Here is a 26,282-nt window from a genome sequence, read left to right as displayed (position 1 = left end):
GGCCCGAGATGTTTGGGAGGATCGACGGTCTAAACCAAAGATGCATCAGCAATGGGTCTACGATGGCTTGTTCTTGCCGTTTTCCGACAACGGACTTTTCAAAAGTCAGTCTTTTGGAAAACATTATTTCTCTTGAACATGTATAAAGAAATGGCATCCCGAGGTCTTGGCTTCTCGTCTTTTCAGCTCAACAGCCTCAACCTTACTTCAGATCTCAATCACTTGGTCCACCCAATATCTAATGCTTTAATCTGGTCAAAGTAGTCTGCTTCCAGTACCAAGTCCGCCAAAAGTCTGATCTCAGTATCCCAACACGTTTTAACGTCAACAAAACCTTCAAGATGGCAACTCCATCAAGCACACATCCTGAATCGACACCATCCCACGACAACGAGTCAAGAGCTTCGACTATTGCTGAGCCATCACTAAACAACGATGATACCAAGACCGAGAAGAACGTCTCAGAGAAGCTCGAGGATGGAGGAAAGTCCGTAGATGACGCAGAATATCCGACAGGACTCAAGTTCGCCTGCATCATGTCGTCTGCCTTCATGTGCATGTTTTTGACTTCCTTGGTAAGTTAACTTTGTACAACCACACCACGTATGTCTAGAGACAATAATTTAACGGGACCGTTTCACAGGATCGCATGATTATCACAACAGCCATCCCCCAAATCACCGACGAGTTCCACTCCGTCACTGACATAGGCTGGTACGGATCGGCATATCTCCTTACCCAGTGCGCTTCACAACTCCTCTTCGGCAAACTCTACACGTTCTTCAGCGTCAAGGGCACGTTCCTTACTTCCCTTTTCCTCTTCGAAGTTGGATCCGCAATCTGCGGCGCGGCTCCAAATTCGGTGTCATTCATCATTGGGAGAGCCATTGCTGGACTTGGTGCGGCTGGTATCCTCAGCGGCGTAGTAAGTATTGGGTCTACTATCCCGCAGTCAAATCAAGGTCTAACCCGCATTCCCTCAGGTTGTCATCATCGTGCATGCCGTCCCGCTTCGCAAACGTCCCACATACCAAGGATTCTTCGGCGCCATCTTCGGCGTCTCTTCCGTGGTCGGACCGCTGCTTGGAGGCGTCTTCACCTCAAAAGTCACCTGGAGATGGTGCTTCTATATCAACCTCCCCTTGGGAGGCTTGGCAGGCATCATCATCTTCTTGATCCTTGCCATTCCTGATAGAGATACCACAAAGCTTGATTTGAAGTCCAAGCTGGCGCAGCTTGACTTTTTTGGTACCGCTCTGCTTATCCCTGGATCAGTGTCTCTCATTCTGGCCATGGAATGGGGTGGCTCGACGTATGCTGTAAGTCTACATCTCCGAAACATATCTGGTTGCAATTTCTGACCATGACTCTTAGTGGAACAACTGGAGAATCATTCTTCTGTTGGTGCTCGCAGTTATTCTTCTCGCCGGGTTTGCTCTGGTCCAAATCTTCATGCCCAAGACAGCCACACTCCCTAGCAGAATCTTTACGCAGCGCAGTATCCTAGCAGGTGTCTACGCTACCATCTGTAACGGATCGCAACTGATGATATTCTGTAAGTTACACAAACAGCACAGAACTCGCACATTACTCAGACTAATTGGAAATCAGCCTACTATCTACCGATCTGGTTCCAGGCTATCAAAGGCGTCTCAGCTGTCGAGTCTGGAATCCGTCTCTCACCCCTCATGCTCTCAATGGTAGTCGCCACTCTCATGACGGGCGCCCTTGTTCGTCGCATCGGCTACTACACACCATTCATGATCGGAGGTATCTGCCTAATGGCTGTCGGTGCTGGGTTGATTTACACATTCGAGGTCAACACTGACAGCAGCAAATGGATTGGATACCAAATCATCTACGGATTCGGGTTGGGCCTGTCAACACAAGCACCAAACCTAGCAGCCCAGACAGTCTTGCCGAAGAAGGATGTGCCGGTGGGAATCTCCCTCATGTTCTTCGGCCAGCTCATTGGCGGAGCCATCTTCCTGGCTGTTGCTCAGAACATCCTCAATACCCAGCTGCTTGAGCGACTCTCTTCAGTTCCCGGGCTCGATGCCCAGAAGATTTTGGACAACGGTGTCACCTCCCTAACAAACCTCCCCGCCGCCATCAAGGCTACAGCTCTGGTTGCTTACAATGAGGCGATCAGACATGTATTTCTTGTTGGCCTGGTCCTCGTGTGTCTCGCCATCTTTGGTGCTTTGGCTTTGGAGTGGAGGAGCGTTAGGCAACCTGAAAACAACAAGGGCAGCAGCAAAGCATAGGAATACTATCGACAGCTCCCAAGGTAGACATGTAGATAATGAAGCGACACGCAACTCATTAAGACACTTTCAGCGTTTTCTATTTGGACCTTACATGTGCTTTCGATAACTTACAATTGGATTCAAGGGAATATTTACGTGCAAAGAAAAAAACAAGCAAACGCAGAACCCGAATTGTGATGAGCTACTGTAACTACACTCCCAGGACACCTGTTAAGTGATCGGATCCAGAGATGGGGCATTTGTCAGCATGGAACAGCAAATAGCTGTCGCCGAACAATTCCTGGAGGCTTATAAGCACCATGGCTCTTCATGGATAGGATGGTACAATCCCTCGCCGCACAGCACGGAATGGGAATGATTGGGTAGACTCCGGTCTAGCCTTCCCCCTTCAGGACTACCGACCGACATCCGAGCTGACTCTTCGGAGCCCCGGCGAACCAAGTGGGGCACCCGATCCGGCCTTGCTTGCCGGAATCCTGGAGCCTTTTCTCGAGTGGAGTCTTGGCCCGAACTCTTGGTTGATGGTGGACCATTTGCAATGGCGTGCTTTTCAACTAAAGATATAAGGTTTTCGGAAAGATAGAGAAGAACCTGGCAACTGTTGTCACTTGCTTTCTCAGTATACCCAGGTTTCGCTCAGGGTGTTATGCATTGTCGTCAAGATGGTCAAATCAGCAACCTCGTTCGTGGTCCTCGCGCTTTGTCAGTTCATTCATATTAGCTGTGCTACAGCTGCATCGAATGGATCAGCTTATCTCGACTCGACACGCTCTGCCGCAGAGCGAGCTGACGACCTCTTGCGTCTCATGTCATGGGAGGAAAAGATTGGCCAGCTCGGAGGTTAGTCGGAAAGCTTGCGAAAGCCGGGCTGTGTTAGTAACCTGAACTCGTAGGGATAAGACGACTTGCAGAGACTGTTAACGGCAAGATATCATACAACGAAACGCTGTTCGAGGAAATCCGGAAGACTCAGAATGGGCAGATCGGTAAGCCAAATTTGGTAATCCTACATCTCCACGTCAATATTGATCATATCGTAGGCTTCGGGGCGCCTCAAAATTATGCGCATGATCTGTTGCCTATCGCCAACAAGGTTAGAGCCGAGCAAATCAACAACACTAGACTAGGCATTCCGTATATCACCATCGCCGACTCTGTTAGTGGTCTCATGATTTCCGGTGGCACTCTGTTCCCTGGCGCCCTTTCCATGGGATCGACGTGGAATATTCCTCTTTACGAACAAGCCGTAGCCGCTATTCGTGACGAAAATGTGGCGATGGGCACTCGTTGGGTGTTATCGCCCGAGGTTGACCTTGCTAAAGATCCCAGAAATGGGAGAAACGGCGAGATGTAAGTGCTTTCGAACAACAATCTTACTTCTTCCTAATGACTTCACCTAGGTTTGGCGAGGACAGCTACCTCGTCGGCGAATTTGCGACGCACTACATCAACACGATGCAGGAGAAAGATGAGAACGGTTTCGTCAAAGTCGCAACGACAATCAAGCACTGGGTCTACGGCTCTAGCAGCGGAGGCGTGAACACTGCGAGCATTCAGAGTGGCCTGAACTATATCCTCAATGACTTCGGAGCCCCCTATGTCAAGGCCTTTCGAGAGGCAAACCCCTTGTCACTGATGATATCATATGCCAGCGTCGATCAGGTTCCCATGTCCATGAACAAGTACCTCAACAGAAAGGTTCTTCGAGAGATGCTCGGCTTCAAAGGTCTCATCATGTCTGACGCCGGTTCGATTCGCAACATGTATACTCAGTCAAAGGTCGCCAAGTCGTTTGCGGACGCCGGACTAAAGGCTTTGCGGGGTGGGCTGGAGCACGAACTTTCACCGAGACCGCCTTCTGTATTCCCCACGCTCATCAACTATTCGAACGATACCGAGGTCATGGAACTTGTCGACAGCTCTGTCCGAGCGATTCTTGAGATCAAATTTGCTACTGGAACCTTTGATCTGCCTCTCGGTCGAGAATCTGACCGCGACTCTTCGCAGCGAGGAGCATCTTGAGATCAGTCGCAAGGTGTCGCGCGAGGCAATTGTGCTGCTTCAGAATGATGGCACGCTGCCTTTGCAGCGCAGCGAAGTGCACCAAATTGCCCTGCTAGGCCCTTATGCCGACATTCTCAATACCGGCCAATATGCTGCCAACAACGCCTCAGATTCCTCCTATGGCGATACCTTCCGTCGAAGTCTAGAGCGAGAAATTGGTGTGGAAAACGTCAAATATGTTGCAGGGGTTGACATCTTGCGCACGAATGACAGCTCGGGCATCGAGGCTGCTGTCAACGCAGCTAAGGAAGCGGGCCTTGCCGTTGTGGTTCTCGGGTCCGGCTGGGGGTCTTTTGACAACTCGTACGAGTCTCTTCACCGGACTGATGGGGAGGGCTTCAGTCATCCGCACTTGGGATTTCCCGGGTTGCAACAGCAGCTTCTCGATGCGGTGATCAACGCCGACGTGCCGACTGTGTTGGTACTCAGCGGGGGTCAGACATTCCTGCTGGAAGAGTCGGCCAAGAGGGCAAAGGCAATCATCCACACTTGGCTCGCCGGTGAATTCACAGCTGACGCCTTGGTGGAAATCCTCTTTGGTAGTGTGAACCCAAGTGGCAAGCTTACAATCACTTTTCCGGAAGCCGATGGCGCGTTCCCTGTGGCCTATGACTATTTCCCGTCCGATGACCAGGGTGGATTTGGGACGGCGACGCAGTATGATTGGCACTTGCCAGAACTGACACGTTATGCTCCTTTGAGATTCGGCTTTGGTTTGAGCTACACGACTTTCAACATTTCTTTCGTCTCTCTCCAATGCCACTCAGTGGGTAACAACAGCACTGTCAGTCAATGTGACAAGGACAGCCAAGTCACTGTCTCTGCGACAGTCAAGAACACGGGGTCGAGAGATGGCCAGGAGGTGGTGCAGCTTTACTATCGTCCAGAGTACAATCAAATCGAGTTCCCGGTCATGAAGCTTATTCGCTTTGGCAAGGTTGAAGTCGCAGCAGGCAGCTCCTCACAGGTCAGCTTCAATGTGCCTTACGCCGAGTTAGGTTACTTCGTCGACGGGAAATGGCAAGTCGAGACAGGACTGTGCAACTTCTGGATTGGGAACAGTTCGAGAACCCAAGATCTGCAGAGGTTGAACGCAACTTTGGTGTAAAATGATATTCGTACTCTTTCATCCGATCAGAGTTGGCAAATAAATTGGTTGAACAGTTGTATTGGGTAAGGTAAGGTAGTTGAGATCAGGTTGCTAAGACCTTTGATCATCTGAACGTTGACTTCACCAAGTTCCCACATGTTAGAAATACGGCAACCGTGATGGGTATCCGAAGCGCGCTGTCTGAGTGGTTGTTAGCTTGTGTATCGCACCTTAAGATTTAAAAAGAAAATAGATCTGATGACGTACATGTTGATATCTCAATTTTCAGTTGGAAGCCCGAGGAAGTCGTTTACTTCTTGCAGCAGCCGTCAAGCTCGCACTCGACATTGTTGTTGGGCTTGCCAGGGCAGAAGTTCAGTCTGTCGCAAGCCCCGCAGTCAACACCACGGCGACCAGGCTGGCTGAGCGCAGGAGGGACATCGGTATCGAGAGCAACGGCGGCGACTGAAGCAACAAAGAGGATGACGGCGGAGAACTTCATTTTGCTGGACTTTAACCGGAAAGTCTGATTTAGGTATTATGTGTGATAAAGTTGATGAAATCGTTGAGTGAATAGTAAGATGGTGCGCTGGAGATGATTATTATTCCAACCATCTTGGCGGACTTTCAACGATATTTATCTCTTTCTGCTTGCCCGCCATCTCGAAATTTATGTTGTTCTTGACCTGTTCCTCCGAGCCATCATCGTGTTTGCCTTGTTGTTGAGTCATGTCAACAGGGGACATGAGTCGGCGCCTGACATGTACGTTCTTGTCAACCCAGAGAACGGGAACGCCGTGAGGCCGGACTGAAACGCTGAGTGGTTACAGAGGAGAGGGGCCTTTGACAGAAAAATACATAACACTACAGAATAGCTTAAGTAACCTGCGGAAAAAGACAAACTCTATTTCAGCTCCACGAACCGCCTTCTTGGTGGCTTGGATGTCGCTTTCCACTCTACTGGGTTCCATCATATTGCGCACCTGGTATGAGCAAGTATCGCGTGGAGCGTGTCACATCATCGTTTTTGCTCTATGCATAAGCGCATGCACCAACTTTTACAACTTCTTATTGGTTTCTTATTCCCTATGCCAGAGTTTAACACACCAAGCTCCACCTGGACGAGAAACAGAGAGTTTTCATACTCAGGAATGGTAACAAGAGCCACAAGTTCATACTCGGTTAATATGTTTGTTGCTGACACCAGTAAGCGAGTCCAAATGCATAGTTACTTGCTAGTCAGGCGTCTCCACCAGTTTCATCAGAACGGTGCCTCGTCAGAAAGGCCGCCCGCAGCTATCCGAACTGCGGACGTAGGAACTCTGCTCTTTCGCGGGGTACGCATCCCGGACCTGCTGCCGCCACTGTCCGACTCTAGAGTCTAGGGCGTTCGCCTTATCATGATTGGGGACAACCCGGACGCAGACATGGAAGAAGAGTAATCGTCTCCCTCATCCTCGTCGGTAAAGTCGGCTTGTCTCAGCAGACTGTGAATTGCCAGCCTCTGTCTCGCTTTTGCTACCTCTGAAAGTCGCTGTTCTAGATTCCGTCTTCCTTCTTGAAACTCTGGCGACGATAGCCCGCCTATCCCGGCTTCTTGAGGTGCATGGCCCCGGGAAAGTCGCTCCATATCGTCGATGATGGGCTTGACCAGTGCGGAGGAAGGAAAGAAACGCTGAAGCGCAGCCAGACACAAAGCCGCGCGGCTCAAGGCAAACTCTGGTGAGGGACAGCCCGGCGTTCTTTGTGCTCGGGCTATGAAAAGCAAGAGCCTCGTGGCGTGGTAGGCGCAAATAGCCGTGTCGAATTCGAGAAGCAGAAGTTCTGTGCTGTGTTGGTTGAGGCTGGTCAAGATCTGAATGATGGCGGTGGCATGTTTAAGGCAGTTTTGTTCTGCCATGGTGATGTAGTCCATGTCTACTGCCTCGAGAACCACGCGAGGTGCTGCTTCGGGATATCCTGAAAGCAGGATTCGGTACAGGTCGCAATGGGCTTGGTGGAATGAAATGTGCATGAATAGCCGTCTCCGCAGCCATCGGTCGCCTTCAAGGGCTCCGATATTGACCATAGAAAAGTTCGTTCCGTCTGGCAACAGCGATCCGATCTCGCCCAGGTCGCTTTCGAAGTCGCCGATGAGTTTCGTCAAAGGCAAGAAAGGCTGGTCGCAAAGTGTCACTCCTCTTGTCAACTTCATAATGTCCCTCCGAGTTATTTCCAGTCTCACGTAGAGTCTATAGGAGGCCCCATCACCACAATCTCCATCATTGCTGAAATCATTCTCATCTGAGGGGTATTGCAGGTAAATCGTTTCGATAGGACAAGCTTCAAATTCGGGCAAGCCAACTGAAAAGTACCTTTCAGTAATCTTCAGCGACCACATGATCCTACGGCGTACTTCCTGCGCGACAAAGTCGAGATCAGGCCTCTCATGGTTCAGTCGCATCGCAGCTGCAAACCTAGCTGCAGTAGCCGTCAGCATGAACGCTCTCTGGAACTTTCCAGTCTCCATTTGATAGTGAATCACGAGCAGCAGGGCCTGCAAACGCGGTATGGTAGGGCTCTCGAGGTGCTGCCATATCTTTTGTTCCGCCGTCTGAACCCACGGCGTAGCTCTGTCGCGAGTCTGAAGATCCGAACCACAGTGAAGGGTCGCCAAAGCACAGATGGCGTGTGCCAGGGCTGAGTCAATCCTCCCCTCTCGACAACGCTCCCTGGTCGTCTCGGGGTGCAGAAATGCGTGGGATGGAAGAGGGTAAACCTTCTCGAAGAAGCTTTCCACGGCGCCGGGGAGGAATTGGCCGACTTCGACTCCGCAGGACTCGTCTCCCTCGGTAGAGGTGCTCTGCGGGGAAGATGCCCTCGCACTTCGTGCCGGCGTCGGGTATGTGCACTCTCTAGCATGGCGCGCGCAGTTTGTGCATCGCGGTGATGTGCCGGAGCAGCGGACTTTCTTTTCTCGACAAGCTTTACACGCCCGGGTGCCTCTGAGGCGTCGCGGCTTGGTGGAGACCAGTTGTTGCTTGCCAAAGTGAAAATCTGGTCCAACTTCCTCGATGGCGGCAAGCGAACAATCCAGCCCAAGACGAGCACACGTGCCGCAACGCAGTTCACTGCCACCTTCGCACTTGACCTGATTCAGGTCAATTCACGGCCACAGACCAACGGTACGATTCCAGCGGACTGACCTTGCGCCACCGGCATTGAGAACAAGTCTGACGCGTCGTGCTTGGGCCAGCTTGAAAGCAGCCAACGAAAGAGTCCATCATGTTGTTGTTGAAACTTTGGCATCCTGGCACTTCATTGTCGACCTCGTCTCATGTTGCAGTGCCCTGCCGCAACTCAGCGTCGTTCGGTTCCGTAACTTTACAATAGAAGTTGATAATAATTCTATGCCATGGAAGCTGGAGCTTGAGCAAGCATGATATGTCGGAGGAGTCGTTTGAGCAAGCCGGCGGGATGGATTTCGGGGGATGGATGGACGATAGGAAAGGTTTGGATTCCGCCTTCTCACTCGAAGTCTGTTTCCTCGTCCTCGGAACCGGGTTTCTTGAATGATTCTCCGGATCTCTCTGCATGAGGGCAAACATGAATGCGGAGGGAGTCTACACTTTACCTACTCGAGCTAGACTGCCATGACGCGAGGAGTGGATAGGGTAACGACATCCAGGAATGGGCCTTGGTGAGCCAATTATGGGAGTTGGCGAGCGGTTTATCCCTGTTCACTTCACGAACCCTTGCTGGGAGATCGAATCCACCTCTCCACCATGATTCTCCAACATGCCACTGCGAGGTTCTAATAATTGACTTTCGATTCAAGTCATCCGATACGACAACTATTGAAGTCTTGATCGTGCATATCCAGAGACTATCATCGAAATATGACCCTGATCTGGCATCGTAGTCAAGCACTCATACTTACAAGAAGTAGCATATCTATGGTTCTGCCTTTCAATTTGCTTGCTAAACTCACTGACCCGCCAGTATCAACACCTCTGGGATGAACTGGCTCATCGCCGATTTGTTCCATCTTCAACTCTAGCAATCTCGTCATGTGCTTCGCTTTCTCGGCGTAAGCTGGGTCCTGGTAAACATTGAACAGCTCCAATGGATCCTTCTCGCAATCGAACAACTCCCACTCCTTATCCCTCTCCCCGCCCGGCCTGGCGCCACTAACCTCTAACGGCTCGTTGTACCAGTAGATGAGTTTGTATCGCTGGTCTCTCACGCCATAATGCGCATAGGCGTGGTGGATAATATCATTGTGCATCCAGTACCGGTGGTAGGCAATCTGCTGCCAATCTGCTGGTGTGTTCCCCTCCAGTAACTGCCGGAAAGATTCGCCTTGCATGTAGCTTGGGATATGAAGGTTTGCGAAATCGAGAAAGGTAGGCGCAAAATCGACATTGCAGATGATGTCGTCGCAAACAGAGCCTTTGGCAATTCCCGCCGGGTATCGAATGAGGAAGGGCATCTGGAAAGATTCCTCGTACATGAATCGCTTGTCGAACCATCCGTGCTCACCAAGGAAGAAGCCCTGGTCTGAGGTGTAGATCACAATGGTGTTCTCCGCAAGCCCGTTTTCTTCGAGGTAGTCAAGCATTCGCCCGACATTGTCGTCGACAGACTGGATGGTTCGCAGGTATCGCTGCATGTACCTCTGGAACTTGAAATGAGCAAGGTCGTCCTGGCTCTTAAAGGTGAACACTGTCCCATCTTCCTTATCGATCAGTCTCTTGGCATCAACAGGAATCTTGCGCTGCGCAGAGCCCGCCTCCTGAACGACACGCTCGCCGACCTTGTTACCACCGTCTGGCTGCACAAGGCCCAGGTCCTGGTACGTCATATCTCCTGCAACACGCATCTTTGCAACCTTTGCAGCCTTTGCGCGGTTCTTGTAGTCGTCATCGTATGTCTCGGGAACGCGTATCGGGTCTTTGTATAGGTCCTTGTGCTTCTCGTCGCACTCCCACGAGCGGTGCGGAGCCTTGTGGTGGCACATGAGGAAGAAGGGCTTGTCGGTGTTTTTTGTCTTGGAGATCCAGTCGAGACACTTGTCGGTGATGATATCTGTAACGTAGCCATCTTCAACCTTTTCTCCCGCTGGCTCAATGAACTCGGGGTCCCAGTAATCGCCCTGCCCGGGGAGGACAGACCAGTAGTCGAAGCCGGTGGGCTCGTGTGGTCTGCCTTCGCACAAGTGCCACTTGCCGACCATTGCCGTCCTGTACCCGCCGGTACGCATGTGCTTCGCGACGTTTGGCAAGTGCTTGTTGATGTTGTCGTTCAGCGTCATGACGCCGTTGACATGGTTGTGGGTACCCGTGAGAATGGCAGCGCGGGACGGAGTGCAAATGGAGTTGGTGACATAACAGTGGTTGAACTTCATTCCCTCCGCTGCGAGCCGGTCAATATTTGGAGTGTGGTTGATGCCAGCTCCGTAAGCGCTGATGGCTTTGGAGGCATGGTCATCAGCCATGATAAAGAGGATGTTGGGCCTAACGTTCGTCATTTTGATATACTTATATGACAGCAGATTGGCAGCGAGAGAGGATTGAAAGGTGGAGGAAGCAGGTAAGTCTTCAGTTGCTTGGAGGGTTTAAATGACACCGAGTGACTGAAAGGAGGGGCATTCGATAAAGCTTAGGATAGCTCCAACCCTGCAGCAAAGCCCCTCCAAAGCTATGTCCCATAATCTTACCCATTGGTAATGAACCTCTTGAGCTGCTCAAGTGATGTGGAACACATAATGACGCGAATCGAACATGGCATGTTACCCTGCCGAAGCATTTTCAAAAGGCATCTGTCAGAAAACCAACAGGAACGGAAGACCGGCACCCCTGTACCTCGCCGGAGCTTACCCCACGCGCTCTCCCGGAGGCTTCGGTAGTCGGTCCGGCATCCCAAACGGGCAAATGGAGACTCATCCGGCCTTGAGGCCATCCCAGATTGAGCGTCCCGGCCGACTACCGGCATCCACACTCCGATTGAAGAGAGGAAACGACGGGCCTCTTGCTGTTTGTCCATGGCTGACCCCTGCTCTTGGGAGCAGGGGCCGTATGGCGTGCTGGAAGCACTCTGGAAATGGCTCGAGGAGTTTGTCTGTTTGATGCTGCGATAGTCAGCTATTGGGCACTCTAGAATTGCGTGCTGAGCCGGCGACGACAAACTGGTTAGAGCTGTTTTCTCCTATGGTATTTTTCCACTCCTATCTAAATCGGGAGATGCAGAGTCTTGAGTTTGCTGTTTAGCATCTAGGATACGCCTCCGTACATAAGACAGCCTGTGGTCGTTCATAATCACTCGACGACAGATTGGTGAATCAATTGAGCCTTGACCTTTCACAAATCACCATTGACAATGTCGGAACTAGGGACATTTCGAGCATTCTACCTCGTAGCTTTGTGCTGCGTAGGGTCTTTCTTGTTTGCATACGACACTGGTATCATTGGTGGTATCCTCACCTTCCAAGGTTTCCAAGAGGACTTTCGTTATGGCCCGTCCCAGAAAGCCAACGTCGGGTCAAACTCAACAAGTCTGCTACAGGCAGGAGGTCTGCCACTTCTCAGATTCTCTACGGTCAGAGAGCCTCTGCTAATTCTGTCTAAGCAACAGCTTTCTTCTCATGCTTCTTCATCTGGCCCTTCACCGCAAAATACGGCCGAAGATGGTCAATCATCCTCGCCTCAATAATATTCTGCGCCGGCGCAATCGTTCAAACAATCAACACTCACTCCCTCGCCGCCTTCTATGTCGCTCGAGTCGTCAGCGGTGTTGGCGTAGGCATGGCCACCGTCGTGATCCCCATGTACTCGGCAGAGATGGCCCCTAAGAGCATCCGCGGAATGCTCGGCAGCATGTTCCAGTTCTTTTTCACGATGGGTGTCATGACGTCCTACTTTGTTGATTACGGTGTGAGCAAGCATGTCAAGTCTTCAACGAGGCAGTGGCAGATTCCTGTCGGCTTGCAACTCGTTCCTGGGGCGATTCTCGGATTGGGCATGCTGCTTTGCAAGGAGAGTACACGATGGCTGGCCAGGACTGGACGGAGAGAGGAAGCACTGCAGTCTCTGATTTGGGTTCGGGGTGGTGATGCGCCCGAAGTCCAAGAAGAGTGAGCTGTTCGATTTCATGAAGAGTAGCATGAATGCTGATGAGACCGCAGGTTTGCCGAAATTATTGCCAGTATCGAAGAAGAGAGAAACCAAAAAGAGGGACTCACATGGAGAGAGCTGATCCAGCCTGTCAACCAATACCGCATTTTTCTCATCATTGCTCTACAAATCGGTACCCATCCAAAAAAGCATGCAATATACACCCCTTTGACCAGGGCTGACATAGTTTCTAGGTGTTCAACTCACTGGCAACACGTCTCTGGCCTACTGTAAGATCCAAGAAACCATACTCGTGTTTCCCAATTCCTAAACACTGACATTATCCGCAGACGCCCCGCAAGTGTTCGCAGCCGTAGGTGCAGGTCAGAATAACCTCCTCATCACAGGCTTCTTCGGTCTGGTCAAGGTCGTGTCATGTCTCTTCTATCTTCTTTTCCTCGTCGAACGTATCGGACGCCGCGGTTCGCTGCTGGGTGGAGCATTCCTGATGGGGACTTACATGCTCATTATCGCCTGCCTCACCGCAACCCACCCGCCCAAATCCGTAGACCAGGGTTTGACCTCGACAGCCATCGCCTCAATGACGATGATCTACCTCGAAGCCATGTCGTACAACATTTCATGGGGTCCAGCACCATGGGTAAGTTTGAAACATTCTTGCGCCTTCAAAGGACGCCACTGACCGAGATCCAGGTTTACATGGGTGAAATCTTCCCATCTCGAATCCGCGAAGCTGGCATTGCCATCGGCACTTCAACACAATGGCTCTTCAACTTTGTTTTCTCCCAAGCGACGCCACACGCCGTTCAGAACCTTGGATGGAAGACATTCTTGATGTTTTGCATCTTCAATTGGGCACTCGTCGTATTTGTCTGGTTCTTCATCAAGGAGACTAAGGGGAAATCTCTTGAAGAGATGGATGCACGTAAGTTTTCCGCAACTGAACGTCTAGCAAAAGGCTAATATGAGTCACCAGTTTTTTCTAGAACGTCTATCAGGAACGACTCAGAGAATTCCGTTGAAAAACATGGCGATGAGACGGAGCCCAAGCCGGTTTTCGGGAGCATCGGCGAGAAACTTCAATGAGAGTAAGGGTCACGTTCAGCATCATTCAAGGGTTACAATACTCTCGCAACGTACAGTACCTTATTTGCAAACACAAGACGTTGGGTCAATGGACCAAAATGAATTTCCAAGCTTGGCGCTACTTCCAGTGTGTGTCTAACGCAATCATAAAACCGTGATGTTCGCTATTACACCCAGTCCCTCTACTACCTTACTGACAGAAAGCCCCGCTGATGCCAATATCCAACGATACCGAAAAGCTCCCCAAAACGTCGAGCATGCTATACTAGATACTCCAAGGCGCCATTCAGTCTCCATGTCACTACCACTTCATATTCTCTGCCGCGTACGCCGACTGTCTGTCTTCTTCAACCCCCTCTGTCATCACGGTGACTCCCAACGGGCTTCTCGATCGTCCATACCGGGGGTATGGCATCGGAGAGCGCTGTCGATGGCGGGCTCGACTATCATTCAAGGGTTCTCGGAGCATTTTGCGAAGGTTCTTTCGATTCCACTCGTGCGCCTCTTCCCATTCGCAAAACTCTTGCAGCTCGTGATAATGATGCCAGATGCCCTCCAAAAACTCGACCGAGATAGCGGAAGGTCTCTTCTCCATGCTGGGGCACTCCACTTGCTGTTTATCATCATTTTGTGCCATGGCAGATTCGGATGAACTCTCGAGCTGTGCCGCTTCAAGCGATCCGTCGTCTTCTTTCCGCTCCAAGCCTCCATCATTCTCAACATTCTCCACGTGTTCGATATAAACTCCTGGGGGAAATCTCTTTCCAGAATCTCCTTGACTCGTTGCCGACAGTGCGTCATTTATTGGTATATCGGCTTCTGCCTCGAGTGGGTTGCCTAGGGTCAATGTGTCTGTAACTGATATGCCCTCTCGCTTGCAACTTTGAGTCCCTGGTTCGGCTTGTATGTCTGCCATCTCTGTATCGCGTTGTTCAAGGTCCTCGGCATCACCCATGGATACGTCTGAGCTGCTGCTGGGTTCCGTTCTTGGTGTATTGCGTCTGCTTTGATCGGATTCGACATCTGTGGCAGCAAGTAACCATAGGAGAGTGTTGATATCTGAACGCTGGTCCGCGGGATCATTCTCATGAGGTGGCTGATAGACGAATGGCAGACGTTCCTCCGGTTCTTTCCCTTTCCCGCTTTTCGAACCGTTTTCGGATTCGCGTACTGGTGGATCATCCCAAAACTCCATGTTCTCTTCTGCACCCTCTTCCAGATCCCAGTCGGAATCATATGACACCTCCAGATTGGAGGCAGCAAACTCGGTTATCACTTCAGGGCTGGCCAGTTCCATCGCCCGTTCAAATGCATTTTCGAACATTTTGGCCTGTTTCCGGGCATCCCTGACTCGCATCGCACGCAGTGTTGACGAGAACATGGCTGAATAGGTAAAAGGCTGTATTCGGCGCGTGCATATAGATGCTTGGGGTATCCGTCGGCTATTGGGGGGGAATCTGGTGGGAGTCTAGAGACTAGTGTGTGGATGGATGATATGATGTTGAAGACTGGATGTCAATGTTGGGCGACCACCAGGGGGCGTGGAAATGGAAGTTCGTCTGTTTTACTGGTGGTTTCCCAACATCAGGAACAAAATCTTGAGGAAATTGCGTAATTCTGTCTTTCCCGCAGGATATTTGCTGGTGATGCTTCTTGCCTGGTGTTTGACTGTTTGTGGGATGACTCCTTCCACCCAAGCAAACCGAGGTGCTCTACAAAGTCAAGAGCACCGGTGACTGCCTTTCTCGCTTCTTCCTGCATAATTAGGTTTGAGGTGTTAAGTAAAAAATGAGTCTCATCGCAGCATGATAAGCTGCCTCATATACTCACTACATGCCTCACTTGGCTCATTGTAGTGAATCACATTTGAGCTTTCGTCCAAAGCTTAGGAGTGAATGTGTACTAATTTATCTGAACAGACCGGATAGCTGTTTGCCAACACCCTTACTGCTTTTTCAACTTCGTCACAACTTTACTTTCATCGCACCTTTGATGTGATAAGCTGATTGGATGCCAGGCAATTAACATTACATCCGCCCAGTTGAGATGATCAAGCAAACATTTGTGTAAGACTGAGAAAGTGAGGCTTGGGATATTCCCCATCTATGATCTCATTCATCGTAAGCTATGAGGCTTTCGAGATACAAGTGAAGGTGATCAAGTTCTCGCTTGAATACTTTCTTTTCATTCACCCTTCAACTATGGGCAATATTTTGCACTCTGGTACAAGGAGCTTGAAACCTGATTGAAAGCAACATGATCACTCTTGACCCATGCCTCCTTTATTTGTATGCCGAGTGAGATTCGAACAGCGACGTTCTGACACGCCTTTGAAAACTGTCACAATGAACCTTCCTTCTATTCTCCTTTTGTTGTGAGAGCCATAAGATGGTTCCCGTCTTACCTCTTTATGTTACCAAGGAGAGACAATGAAGGCACAGGCATCCCCTGCACTCGCCTTCTCAGCCACGCCCACACACAACATACGACGAGGCAATAAGCATCATGCCTTTTCAATGCCTGGCCACGGATTCTCTCACAAGGCCCAGGGTTCATGGCACGGAACTGGTCTTCCAAGAAATTCCTCATCCTTCCGGCCTCCTCCGTCTAGATACCCTCACCCCGCTGTGGGTGATTAGGTCAGAGGACTTTTTCCTGTTGCCTATACCTCCTTCTAACTTTCTATTTTCCAGTCGAGTTGCTTTCCTTGAGACTTGTCACCTCACTAACCGCCGATTCCCACTACATTTTTGTTTTACCCTCGGAAGCTTTAAGTAGCTCGTCGGACCTATTGTCGGATTAGAAGTCTAATTCGACCGCGGCATATAGCCGACTGCGCAGGGGCTAATTAGGGGCCCTATTTACGATTATCGTAACTAGCCTAACCTACGGTTAGAACCTCCTTTTTATACTTACTACGCAGATATTTATATAGTTTAATTAATCTCTTCGTTAACTATAGTTCAAACTAACTACCTTATAATAAGGATATTAATACTAATTAGTAATTAAATTCTATTATTATAGATCGGTAAGGTATTTTATTACGTAAAAAAGATAACTTCTTAATACCGTATGGGATAAGAGATTTATACTAATTAACCTTATAAAAATAAATAAAAAAGGAGGCGATTTTTAAATACTATACGGAATTAAGTAATCGTAGCCCTTTACTATTTATAAGAGGTTAATGTTTATTATATTAAACTACGTTAATTAACGGAACCGCTTAAGTAACTAGCTTTTTACCGTCGCTCTAAGTAGCTTTTTTATTAAACGACTTTTCCGTAGCCGGCCCGCGATTAGAAATTAACTAGTTAAATTAGTAAAAAAAAACATTTACGTAACGACTACTTACTTAATTAATTAGCGTAATGAACGAGCTTAATAATACGGTATAAAAAAGTACTATATAATTAAAAAAAAGGATTTTTTAATATAAATATTTTTATTTAGTAATAAAAGTAACCTTATAAGAGTTATTAAGCTAAGAAATCTATAGTATATAAAAAAGTTTATTATTATAAGGATCTTATAGGTATAACCTTAAGCCCGCGATCTAAATAACCTCTTCGTAGCTCCCTTAACTACCCCCCGGGTATTACTTAAGAATATAATATAAAGGACGGTTTAATAAAAAAAAGGGGGATTTAGAGGTCCTAATAATATTAAGTTAAGAGTATTACGGATCTCGGAGATTAACTTAAAAAAAAGGCGGCTATTTTAAAGTAGTCTTATAACCTCCCGCTTGAGTTATTATTAGCTTAAAAAAAGGCTAAAAAGACGAGGATTTAAAAAAAAAAAAAAAGAATCCTCTAGAGGGCTAATAAAGGGCTTCTTTTTATATTAGCTCCTAGCGCAAGATTATTAATTTTAAGAAATTAACTAAGTAATAAAGGGGATCGCTAATAAGTAATAATTACCTAACTATAATTAAGCTATAAAAAAGACTACTTAAAAAATATAAAATAGGGTACCGAGAGGCCGTAAAAGATAAGATTTCTAAAGTATTTAACCTTACTATGTATAAGTAATAAGTAGGTATTTTTAATAAGTCCTTAAAATCTATAATTTTACGAAAAAGAGGGCTTAACTTTATTAACTATACTTAACGGCCTATACGGTTCTTAATAGCTTATATAGCTTATATATAAACTACTTAGCGTTTATTTTTAATTATTCTTATAGAATACTACCCTAAAAGAGGTAGGTTGAGGAAGGAAGCTATTTAGAGATTATAAAGAGTACGAGGCTTAAAAGGCTAGAAATATATAGGATAGCGGAAATCGGTAACTAATAAAGATCCCGAGACTAATTATTATATTTTCTTATAGTAATATAAACGTCTACTACTACTATTATTAAAAAGAACTATTAAAACCTACTTTTTTATATTAAATAAAAAGGAGGATCTTAGTAAGTATAATAGTTAGCGATTTAAAAAGTTAGTAATAATTATTAGAAATAGTAAAAACGAGAGTAATAGCGAGACGGCGAGAAGAAGTAAGAATCTCTTAGACTTTAATAAATTCGTTAAGTAGCGAAAATACGGATTTATTATAACTAGCCCGCGGATTAGATATATTTTTATTAAAATTAAATACGCTAGCGACTACTAATATAGGTATAAACTAAAGTACGACCCTTAGTAAATTAGGGTAAAAAAGAAAAGGACGAAACCTAATTTTAGATAGAATCCTAATCCCTTATAAATAGGTAAATATTAACCCGGACTATTAGGGGACGTAGATATATAGAATTGCGGATTAGCCTAATAATAAGTAAATTAACGAAGTATTAATCTATTTAACTAAGGTCTATAAGAAAAAGGGGCTATAGGGGTAACCCCTATTTTACGAAATTATAAACGATCTTAGTTATTAACTAGATAAATAGTTTGCGAGCGTAAGCTTAAGAATTGTAAAAGTAGTTAATAGATTTCTCTATGGGCAAGGGGTATTACTAATATAATTATAATTATAAGAGCTATACGAAATACTAGTAGCGATAATTATAGAAGAGGAATTCGTATTATAGAACTAGGTATAGGTTAATAGAGCGTATAATCGCTTTAACGAATTTAAAAAAAGGGTAAACGACTTAGATTTTCTTTTCATAATTACTAACAGAAATCTATTATTATAAAAGGATATACCGGGGTAAAATATAGTACTAGAAGTATAATAATCGATAATTCTACCTATTTTAATCTATAACTTATTACTGCTACTAACGCAAAATTTAGTACCGATTAGCTAATAAAAAAGGAGGTAGACGACCCGAAGTTACTAATAATATATAGTAACGCAGGGATCGTATATAAATACTAAAAATCTAGTAATAAATACGAGGTAATTTATAGACTTTAAAAAGATCTTTTTAAAAGAGAAATTATATTTTAAGGGGAAGTATAAGGTCTTATAAAAAACCCTAACGATATTTTACGATTACTATAAAAAAGTCGGAATTAGGGAATACTAATACTATTTAGTAATTAATATCGTACTCGTAGGTAAAGCCTCTAATTATTACTACGAAGCGGTACGTAATCTTAATTAAAACGACTTTTTTAGTATAATTAATATAATCCGAAGCCGCTTCGAGACCTATAATAAGTACTTAGAGCTCTTATCTAAGCTACGAGCGATTTCTTTTATATTTATAGCTAGGATAATAAAGGGTAAATCGCGAGTAGAGATCCTTAAAAAGCTTATTAATTAAATCGATAAGCTAGTAAAAACCTAGCTAAATAAGGGGATAAATAAGTAGAAAGTCGGATATTTTTATACCGTAGTCTAGCGTATATTAAAAGTAAAAATAACCTTATACTAGGTACTTAAAAACTACGAGACGCTCTACTTAAGGCTAAGATCTAGCTTTAATATTAAAATAAAAATGCCGTACTAAACTTACCTCTAAGCGTATAACGGCCCTTATTAATAATATTAAATTAATTAAATATATAATAAGAAAAAAAAAGAGGTTAGATACGGTAATCGCTAATAAGGAGGCTTAGATTCGTTAAATAAGTAGAGATTTAACTTATAGGCAGGGTAATAAAAGAGGTAATACTATATTTATAAAAAGGATAGATATTAGTTAAGTAACTACTCTAAAGAAGAGCGTACTAAATTATATAAATAGTATAAAAAGTCGAGGGTAGTAAATAATAAAACTAGCCCTCGTCGGTTTAACTAATTCTTTATTATATATAAGGGTAGATCCGGGGGTACGGAACTTAGTAATAGTAGCTAAAGTAATAGCTTAAAGTATATACCCCCTATAAGAGATTTAGAAAATAAAGAAGATCTTACTCCCTATACTAATAAATTAGATTATAATAAAATCGACGATATTAATTACTCTTTTTTTACCCCGTTAGCCTCTAGAGAATATACGAGGCTAAACGAATAGAGGGTAATAAAAGCTCTTAATAAGTAGGCTTTTATTTATAAATAATAAAGGAAGGTCCCTTAGATAACGGATATAGAGGAGGCTAAAAGGGCGAATTTAATAAGGCCGAAGCCTATTCTCTTAATAATTAAAGAAAAGACGCTATCTCTCTTAATATTTAAAAAAAAGGAATATAGTACTAAGTAAATCTAGGGGTAGCTAGAGGGGTCCTTTTTATACTACTTAGATCCCTCGAATACTAAGCTCGTATAGGTATTCTATACGAGTAAAAAGTACGGCCTAAACGATTTTTATAAGATTATCCTAAATACTAGGGTATTATAATAGTTAACTAAAAGAAAAGGGTAATTTTAAGTACTATAAAAGATTGCGCTAGTAATGCTTAATACGTTAATAATAGGTATTATAAGGATTAGTTTTAGCCTAAATAAGGAAATCGTTACCTTAGGTATAATAAAAATAGAGATATATTTCGGAACGATAACTTTTTATATTTTACTTATTAATACCCTATTTCTCTTATATCTAAAAAATATAGATCGACTAGGTATTATATTTAATAATACGAGGAATAGAATCTCTAGTAATAAGTATTTTAAAATAGTCGAATAACGATAGGGGTATGCGTTTATAAAGCTTATTAACGATATAAAGTTAATTAATTACTTAATAAAAAGTGAGCTTAGAAAACTATACCGGAGATTCGGGTACTCGTTAGTTACGAAGCTATATAACTTCCTAAAGTAATTAAGTAATAATAATATCGAAATAGGGGCGCTAGAGTAGTTAACGAAAGTATATTATTAATATTAAATAAATACGCAGAGCCTACGCAGATTTAAGTTTAAATTGCGTAATAAGCTTAACTTTAACTAGGAAATCGTCGTTAATATCTTTTACGTAAATAGTCGGCTAGTATTATATATAATTAACGTAGCTATATCTTTCTAAATAGGGCAATTCCTCTGGGATTTATAAGTAAAGATAGTATAAGTAGCCCTATGAAAAAGCTAGATCGATATATACTAAAGACCGCTAAATAGTATTAGAACTAACGCTAGTACTAGCTTTAAGTTAGTAAAATTTAGGGATAATACGACGGCCTACGGTATATAGCTAAAAGTCGTACTCGTTAAAGCGTATTATAGTATTAGAAAGGTAGAGAGGGTATATTAGTAATTAAAAAGGGCGTTTAGAATTATTAAAAAGGAAAATCCGGATTTTATTAACGACGAATGCCTTTAAATAATACTTAAATACTATAACGATATTATAGGGCCTAACGGACTTATACTAACGCTATTAGTATTTAGAGTATATTTAAGAACGACCTCAGCCTCGCTACCGTTACTAAGTATAAGCTAACGAGCCTAAGTAATTAAAAAAGTAATACGGGTACTACGTAAAGTAAGTATAAAAAAGTAAGTTAACGAGGTAATTACTATGCGTAATAGGCCTAATATAGGGGATAATCTAGATATACTACTAAATTCGGATATATAAGTATAGTACGAAATTACTTAATAATAGGCTAGGCTATATAAGTTAATTTCTATTAACGAGCGCTTTTATATAGTCGTAAGAGATCGTAATTAGTTATTTAAAATATTAATTATAGTAGTTAGACCGTACTATATAGATCTTAACGAGGTAATTCTTAACTTATAAAAAGAAGAAGAGCTAGGGGAAACTATATAACCCGCAGTAGAGGTATAAGAAATTATCCTTAACGAAATTGTTATAGTAGTATTAATAGATAACGAGGAAGAGGAAATTATTAAAAGGGTATTAATACTATTAGTAAGACGTCGTAGAAGACTATAATAGTAAGCCCTAACGTAGTAATTCATTACTAATAACGAGGTAATTAATACTTTTTATATAGTAAAAGAGAAAGCCGATTTCGAGCTAGTAGTTAAACTACGTAAAGAAGGCGTAATTATAATTATTAGAAAGCTATATAAGGGATTAGATCTTATTAAAGTAGATACTCTTTACGATCGAGGGGTCTATTGATTTATCTTATACGACTTAGAAAAATATATAAACCTCTATATATTTAAATTACGAATAGTTCGTAAGATTAAAAGGAAAGGAATACCCTAGCCGTACGAGAAGTTTAGATATATAATTTAGGGGTACGGCGATATTAAAAAGGTAATGCTACTTATATAATTACTTATTATATAGTATTATAGTTAACGATTAATAATAGTACTAATAGTATTATTATAGAAGAAGGGATATAAGATTTGGAGCCGTGATATTACTTAGGCCTATACTTAATCGGCTATAGGGCTTATAAAGAAAATCCTAGCCTATTTATTAAAAGAAATAGTTAGTAAGTACTTAGAAAGTACGATTATTAAAGTACTTAAGCTATTATATAAGCTCGTAGAATCGGGTACTTATTAATAGGCTATATACTACGATTTTTATATTAATTAATTATTAATAGTTACTTTTATATACGACTTATACTTACTAGTCGCAGAGTATAAAAGTAATTAATTTAGGATCGTTAGAATATAAACCGACGATATATTAAGCCTATTTAATATTAATTTTATAAAAAAAGAGGATAAGGAGCTTTAAAAAGTAGGCTTTATAACGAAGCTAAAAAAGGTCCTTATAATAAATACCCCCTTAGTATTTAATAATAGGATTTTTATAATTAAAAGGGAAACCGTTATTTTTTAATAAAAGGGGTAGGGCGAGAAGATTAACTTTATTAATCTAAATATAATTAATATTAAGAAGTAGTATAAGGCTAAGCTTACGCAAGGGGTATATATTATAAATATTTATTAGCCCGAAGTAATTTTTAATTATACTAGGGTAGCATAAGCTATAGATCTAACCGAACGAAATATTAAAGTACTTAATAAGCGGCTTAAGTAATAATAAACGAATCTCGATCGAGGTCTCGTTTATTACTTAATCGACCTTATAACTAATAAGCTCTATATCTTTATTAATAAGTTATTTATAAATAATAACGACCTTACTTTATAATTAGGGTATATTATTATCCTAATTAACGAGAGTATAGGTAAGAGCGAATTTACTATATATAGTAATATAATTTACTACTTATTAACTAAACATAAGCGGGTAATAAGAAGTATACTAGCGTTAGAGGTTTATAATATAATTAACGGTATTAACCTCTCTTATATAATTTTAATAACGCTAAGAAAGATTATTAATTAAATTAGCCTTTTACTTATTTAAATAGTTATTTATACCGATTCTTACTCGCTATACGAATGCCTTATTAAATTAGGAACGATAAAGGAAAAGAGGCTTATAATCGATATTATAGCCCTTAGGTAATTATATAAAAGGCGCGAGATACTTCAGATCCGTTAGATTAATAATAAAAATAACCTCGTAAACGCTTATATAAAAGTAATACTAAATAAGGGATTAGAGTAATTCATAAGTAATAGAAAAGTTATTATACGAATAGAGGGATAAGTTATATAAAAAGAGTAAAAAAAAGGGGGAAAAGGAGACGACTTAGTAAACGGGCCTAAGGTCGAATTATACCTCTAACTATAGTAATTAAATTAATAAAAAAAAGAGAAAGTTAGTATTAGATTAGAAGTCTAATTTAACCGTAGTATATAGCCGACTATATAGGGGCCAATTAGGGGCCTTATTTACGATTATCGTAGCTAGCCTAACCTACGGTTAGAACCTCCTTTTTATACCTACTACGCAAATATTCATATAGTTCAATTAATCTCTTCGTTAACTACGGTTCGAACCAACTACCCTATAATAGGGATACCAACACCTATCCTTATCAGCCTTCAATCATTTCACGTCTACTTCATGGAAAAATGGCCGAATCCATCGAGACGGAGTATCGCTTGATCAAGCATCGCCGGCGCGTCAGCGTCATCGCCGCCAAGGCTAGACAATTCGCTCGCGACGGAATAAAATATCGCGTTCATCACAAGACGACCAACAGCACCCGGCCCAGCACCCGACAGGCGGATGAGATCATCGACATCAGTGGGCTGGATCATGTCATCACTGTCGACCCTCGCCGGCGCCGCGCGGCCGTGGAACCAAATGTATCAATAGCGACTCTCGTCACGGCCACGCTCAAGCACGGCCTCATTCCTGCCGTTGTCCCTGAGTTCCCTGGCATCACCGTGGGCGGCGCCTTTTCCGGCACTGCGCTCGAGAGTTCTTCATTCCGCTATGGTCACTTTGAAAAGTCTGTCGCTTCTCTCGAGGTCATCCTTGGAAACGGCAACATCGTCACCGCCTCGCCCGTCGAGAACTCGGACCTCTTTAGTGGTCTCGCTGGCTCTTGTGGTACTCTCGGTTTATGCACAATCATCGAAGTCAAGCTTGTTCCTGCTCGCCGATTTGTCGAGCTCAACTATCTCCCAGTTCACTCCGCCGCCGAAGCTTTGAACACTATGCAGTCCTACACCGCCGATACTTCGCCCGTCGATTTCGTCGATGCCATTATGTTCGGTCTAAACGATGGTGTCATCATTACTGGCACCATGACGGATGAGAAGAAGCAGGGCATGCCTGTCGTTCGCTTCAGCCGAGCTCATGATCAGTGGTTCGCTCTACATGTGCACGAGTCGGTCTCTCACGTCAGAGATACCAATTGCATGCTCTGCACGCTTTCGGAATCTCGCTCAGTCGACAAGAGAGGCATAGTCACTGACCTAGTACCGATCAAGGATTATCTCTTCCGATACGATAGAGCCTCTTTCTGGATGGGAGTTTACGGTCAGAATCCCGATACCTTCAACGGTCTTACACGCTTTCTTCTCAATCCCATCGTGAAGGGTGAGTGCTTGTTCGCTAGTATCCATCATAGCAGACAGAACCGCAAAATGTTCTTTCAAGATATTACGCTGCCGGGAAACACCGTTGCGGCCTTCCTCGACTGGGTCAACAACAACTTGGGGATTTATCCTGTCTGGATCTGCCCCGTAAGAGTCATTCCCGACAGTCGCAACCGTGAACGTTGCCACAATATCAATGTCAATGTACGATTGTGGGGTCCCAAGACCATCCACGGGCCTGATGACGTTCCAGGTCGCGACAGCCCCGAGGCCTTTGAGCGATTCATCCGGGATAACAAGATGATTGAGCAGGCTACTCGCGATCTCGGCGGTACCAAGGTGGTTTACGGCGACAACTACTACACGGAAGAGGAATTCTGGCGAATTTACGACAAGGAGTTTTACGATGATCTCCGCGACAAGTGGGGTGCTGCCGGCCTTCCCAGCCTCTGGGACAAGCTCGGCAACCCGAACCCGACCTACAAGGAACAGCCTTCTCGCTCCAAGGCTATCATGAAAGTTCTCCTGAAGCGCGACTATCTCCTCAAGAAGTGAAACAGAAGCGGGCAGAACGCAGAGCAATATACGAAGCACTAGAGTTGGAGACAGGGGGTGAGGGAGCATTGGGTGAAGACTGTGTTTGAGTATAGGATGAGGCGTCAGGGCCTTCGAGGAAATGCTTTGGTTCGAGGACAGTCGGGAGACGCAATGGTGACATGGATCGATACGCGAACGGAAGGAAGAGCTGTGTTTCGCGGGCATTCAATTCGTTGCAGAGCACAAGGTCGCCCATACGCACAACAGAGACAGCATTATCAGATCGGTAGTGGATAGGAACAATTCCACATAGTATTTAGCAAATTCCTTCTCTCCCGTGACTGACACCCATGGTTCCCCACAGATTATCGGGATCGAGGCGTCCCCGAACATCAGACGATGTAGGTGTTTGGATCTGGCGGGGTTTGAACGCACGCAGATCTCCAGATCCCGGAGATCCACAAACGGCGATGGCCCCCCGGCCAGCTGCACGTTGAGAACCGCGCCGCTGCCGGGAAGACGGGAACTAAATCAAGAGCACCCACAAGATCTCGCCTGATCGACCCGGAGCAAAGCGGCAGTCGGGGTGCTGTTTACGTCAGAGGCAACATGCCATTCTGCAGCGCGGCTTTTGCCCAGCTTTCCCGTGGCACCCGGACGAAGTTCGCATGGCTCGGAATTAGGTCCAAGGGGACTGCTTGATGCGCGTTCTTCCGAGTCTCTGCTACCTACCACCTGTGAGGAATGATGTTGGTATCCGCATTGCCTGAGTCGTGTCACAGCCTGTCCGTCTGGTTACTGTTCGTCAGCTCGGAACTTCTCGAACATCAGTCACGCCACAAAGGTGTTGGCGGCCTATGGAAATGAAATGCGGACTAGAAACTTG

The 26,282-nt window shown here is 44.7% G+C and overlaps 7 protein-coding genes across 7 annotated transcripts; 5 read left to right on the top strand and 2 right to left on the bottom strand.

Annotated features, from left to right (window-relative positions):
• Window positions 1-40: 40 nt before the first annotated feature.
• CLUP02_09555 (uncharacterized protein) lies at window positions 41-2,267 on the top strand (the record flags this gene model as incomplete). The annotated part of the gene is made up of 6 exons (XM_049288533.1): window positions 41-104; window positions 265-575; window positions 644-925; window positions 984-1,319; window positions 1,375-1,555; window positions 1,612-2,267. The coding sequence occupies 6 exons, from the start codon at window positions 41-43 to the stop codon at window positions 2,265-2,267; spliced, it is 1,830 nt and encodes a 609-aa protein (XP_049145677.1).
• Window positions 2,268-2,932: 665 nt separating this feature from the next.
• Window positions 2,933-5,893, top strand: CLUP02_09554 (beta-glucosidase; the record flags this gene model as incomplete). The annotated part of the gene is made up of 5 exons (XM_049288532.1): window positions 2,933-3,110; window positions 3,164-3,620; window positions 3,671-4,181; window positions 4,255-5,395; window positions 5,751-5,893. 5 exons carry the CDS (start codon window positions 2,933-2,935, stop codon window positions 5,891-5,893), a joined length of 2,430 nt encoding a protein of 809 aa, XP_049145676.1.
• CLUP02_09553 (extracellular sulfatase Sulf-2) lies at window positions 5,469-10,933 on the bottom strand (the record flags this gene model as incomplete). The annotated part of the gene is made up of 11 exons (XM_049288531.1): window positions 5,469-5,625; window positions 5,739-5,930; window positions 6,037-6,240; window positions 6,328-6,407; window positions 6,542-6,621; window positions 6,731-6,798; window positions 6,852-8,554; window positions 8,610-8,737; window positions 8,792-8,970; window positions 9,062-9,313; window positions 9,399-10,933. The coding sequence occupies 11 exons, from the start codon at window positions 10,931-10,933 to the stop codon at window positions 5,469-5,471; spliced, it is 4,578 nt and encodes a 1,525-aa protein (XP_049145675.1).
• A 253-nt stretch (window positions 10,934-11,186) lies between these two features.
• Window positions 11,187-11,672, top strand: CLUP02_09552 (uncharacterized protein; the record flags this gene model as incomplete). The annotated part of the gene is made up of 2 exons (XM_049288530.1): window positions 11,187-11,478; window positions 11,563-11,672. The coding sequence occupies 2 exons, from the start codon at window positions 11,187-11,189 to the stop codon at window positions 11,670-11,672; spliced, it is 402 nt and encodes a 133-aa protein (XP_049145674.1).
• Window positions 11,673-11,781: 109 nt separating this feature from the next.
• On the top strand, window positions 11,782-13,622 carry CLUP02_09551 (uncharacterized protein; the record flags this gene model as incomplete). The annotated part of the gene is made up of 7 exons (XM_049288529.1): window positions 11,782-11,974; window positions 12,037-12,535; window positions 12,587-12,708; window positions 12,770-12,805; window positions 12,866-13,176; window positions 13,230-13,461; window positions 13,546-13,622. 7 exons carry the CDS (start codon window positions 11,782-11,784, stop codon window positions 13,620-13,622), a joined length of 1,470 nt encoding a protein of 489 aa, XP_049145673.1.
• Window positions 13,623-13,923: 301 nt separating this feature from the next.
• On the bottom strand, window positions 13,924-15,003 carry CLUP02_09550 (uncharacterized protein; the record flags this gene model as incomplete). The annotated part of the gene is made up of 1 exon (XM_049288528.1): window positions 13,924-15,003. The coding sequence occupies one exon, from the start codon at window positions 15,001-15,003 to the stop codon at window positions 13,924-13,926; it is 1,080 nt and encodes a 359-aa protein (XP_049145672.1).
• An 8,881-nt stretch (window positions 15,004-23,884) lies between these two features.
• On the top strand, window positions 23,885-25,414 carry CLUP02_09549 (FAD binding domain-containing protein; the record flags this gene model as incomplete). Its single annotated transcript, XM_049288527.1, has 2 exons — window positions 23,885-24,368; window positions 24,921-25,414. The coding sequence occupies 2 exons, from the start codon at window positions 23,885-23,887 to the stop codon at window positions 25,412-25,414; spliced, it is 978 nt and encodes a 325-aa protein (XP_049145671.1).
• Window positions 25,415-26,282: the final 868 nt, after the last annotated feature.

The sequence above is a fragment of the Colletotrichum lupini genome, chromosome 5 (assembly GCF_023278565.1).
Source record: "Colletotrichum lupini chromosome 5, complete sequence".
NCBI classification, from domain to species: Eukaryota; Fungi; Ascomycota; class Sordariomycetes; order Glomerellales; family Glomerellaceae; genus Colletotrichum; species Colletotrichum lupini.
This window is presented reverse-complemented; position numbering and strand designations above follow the sequence as displayed.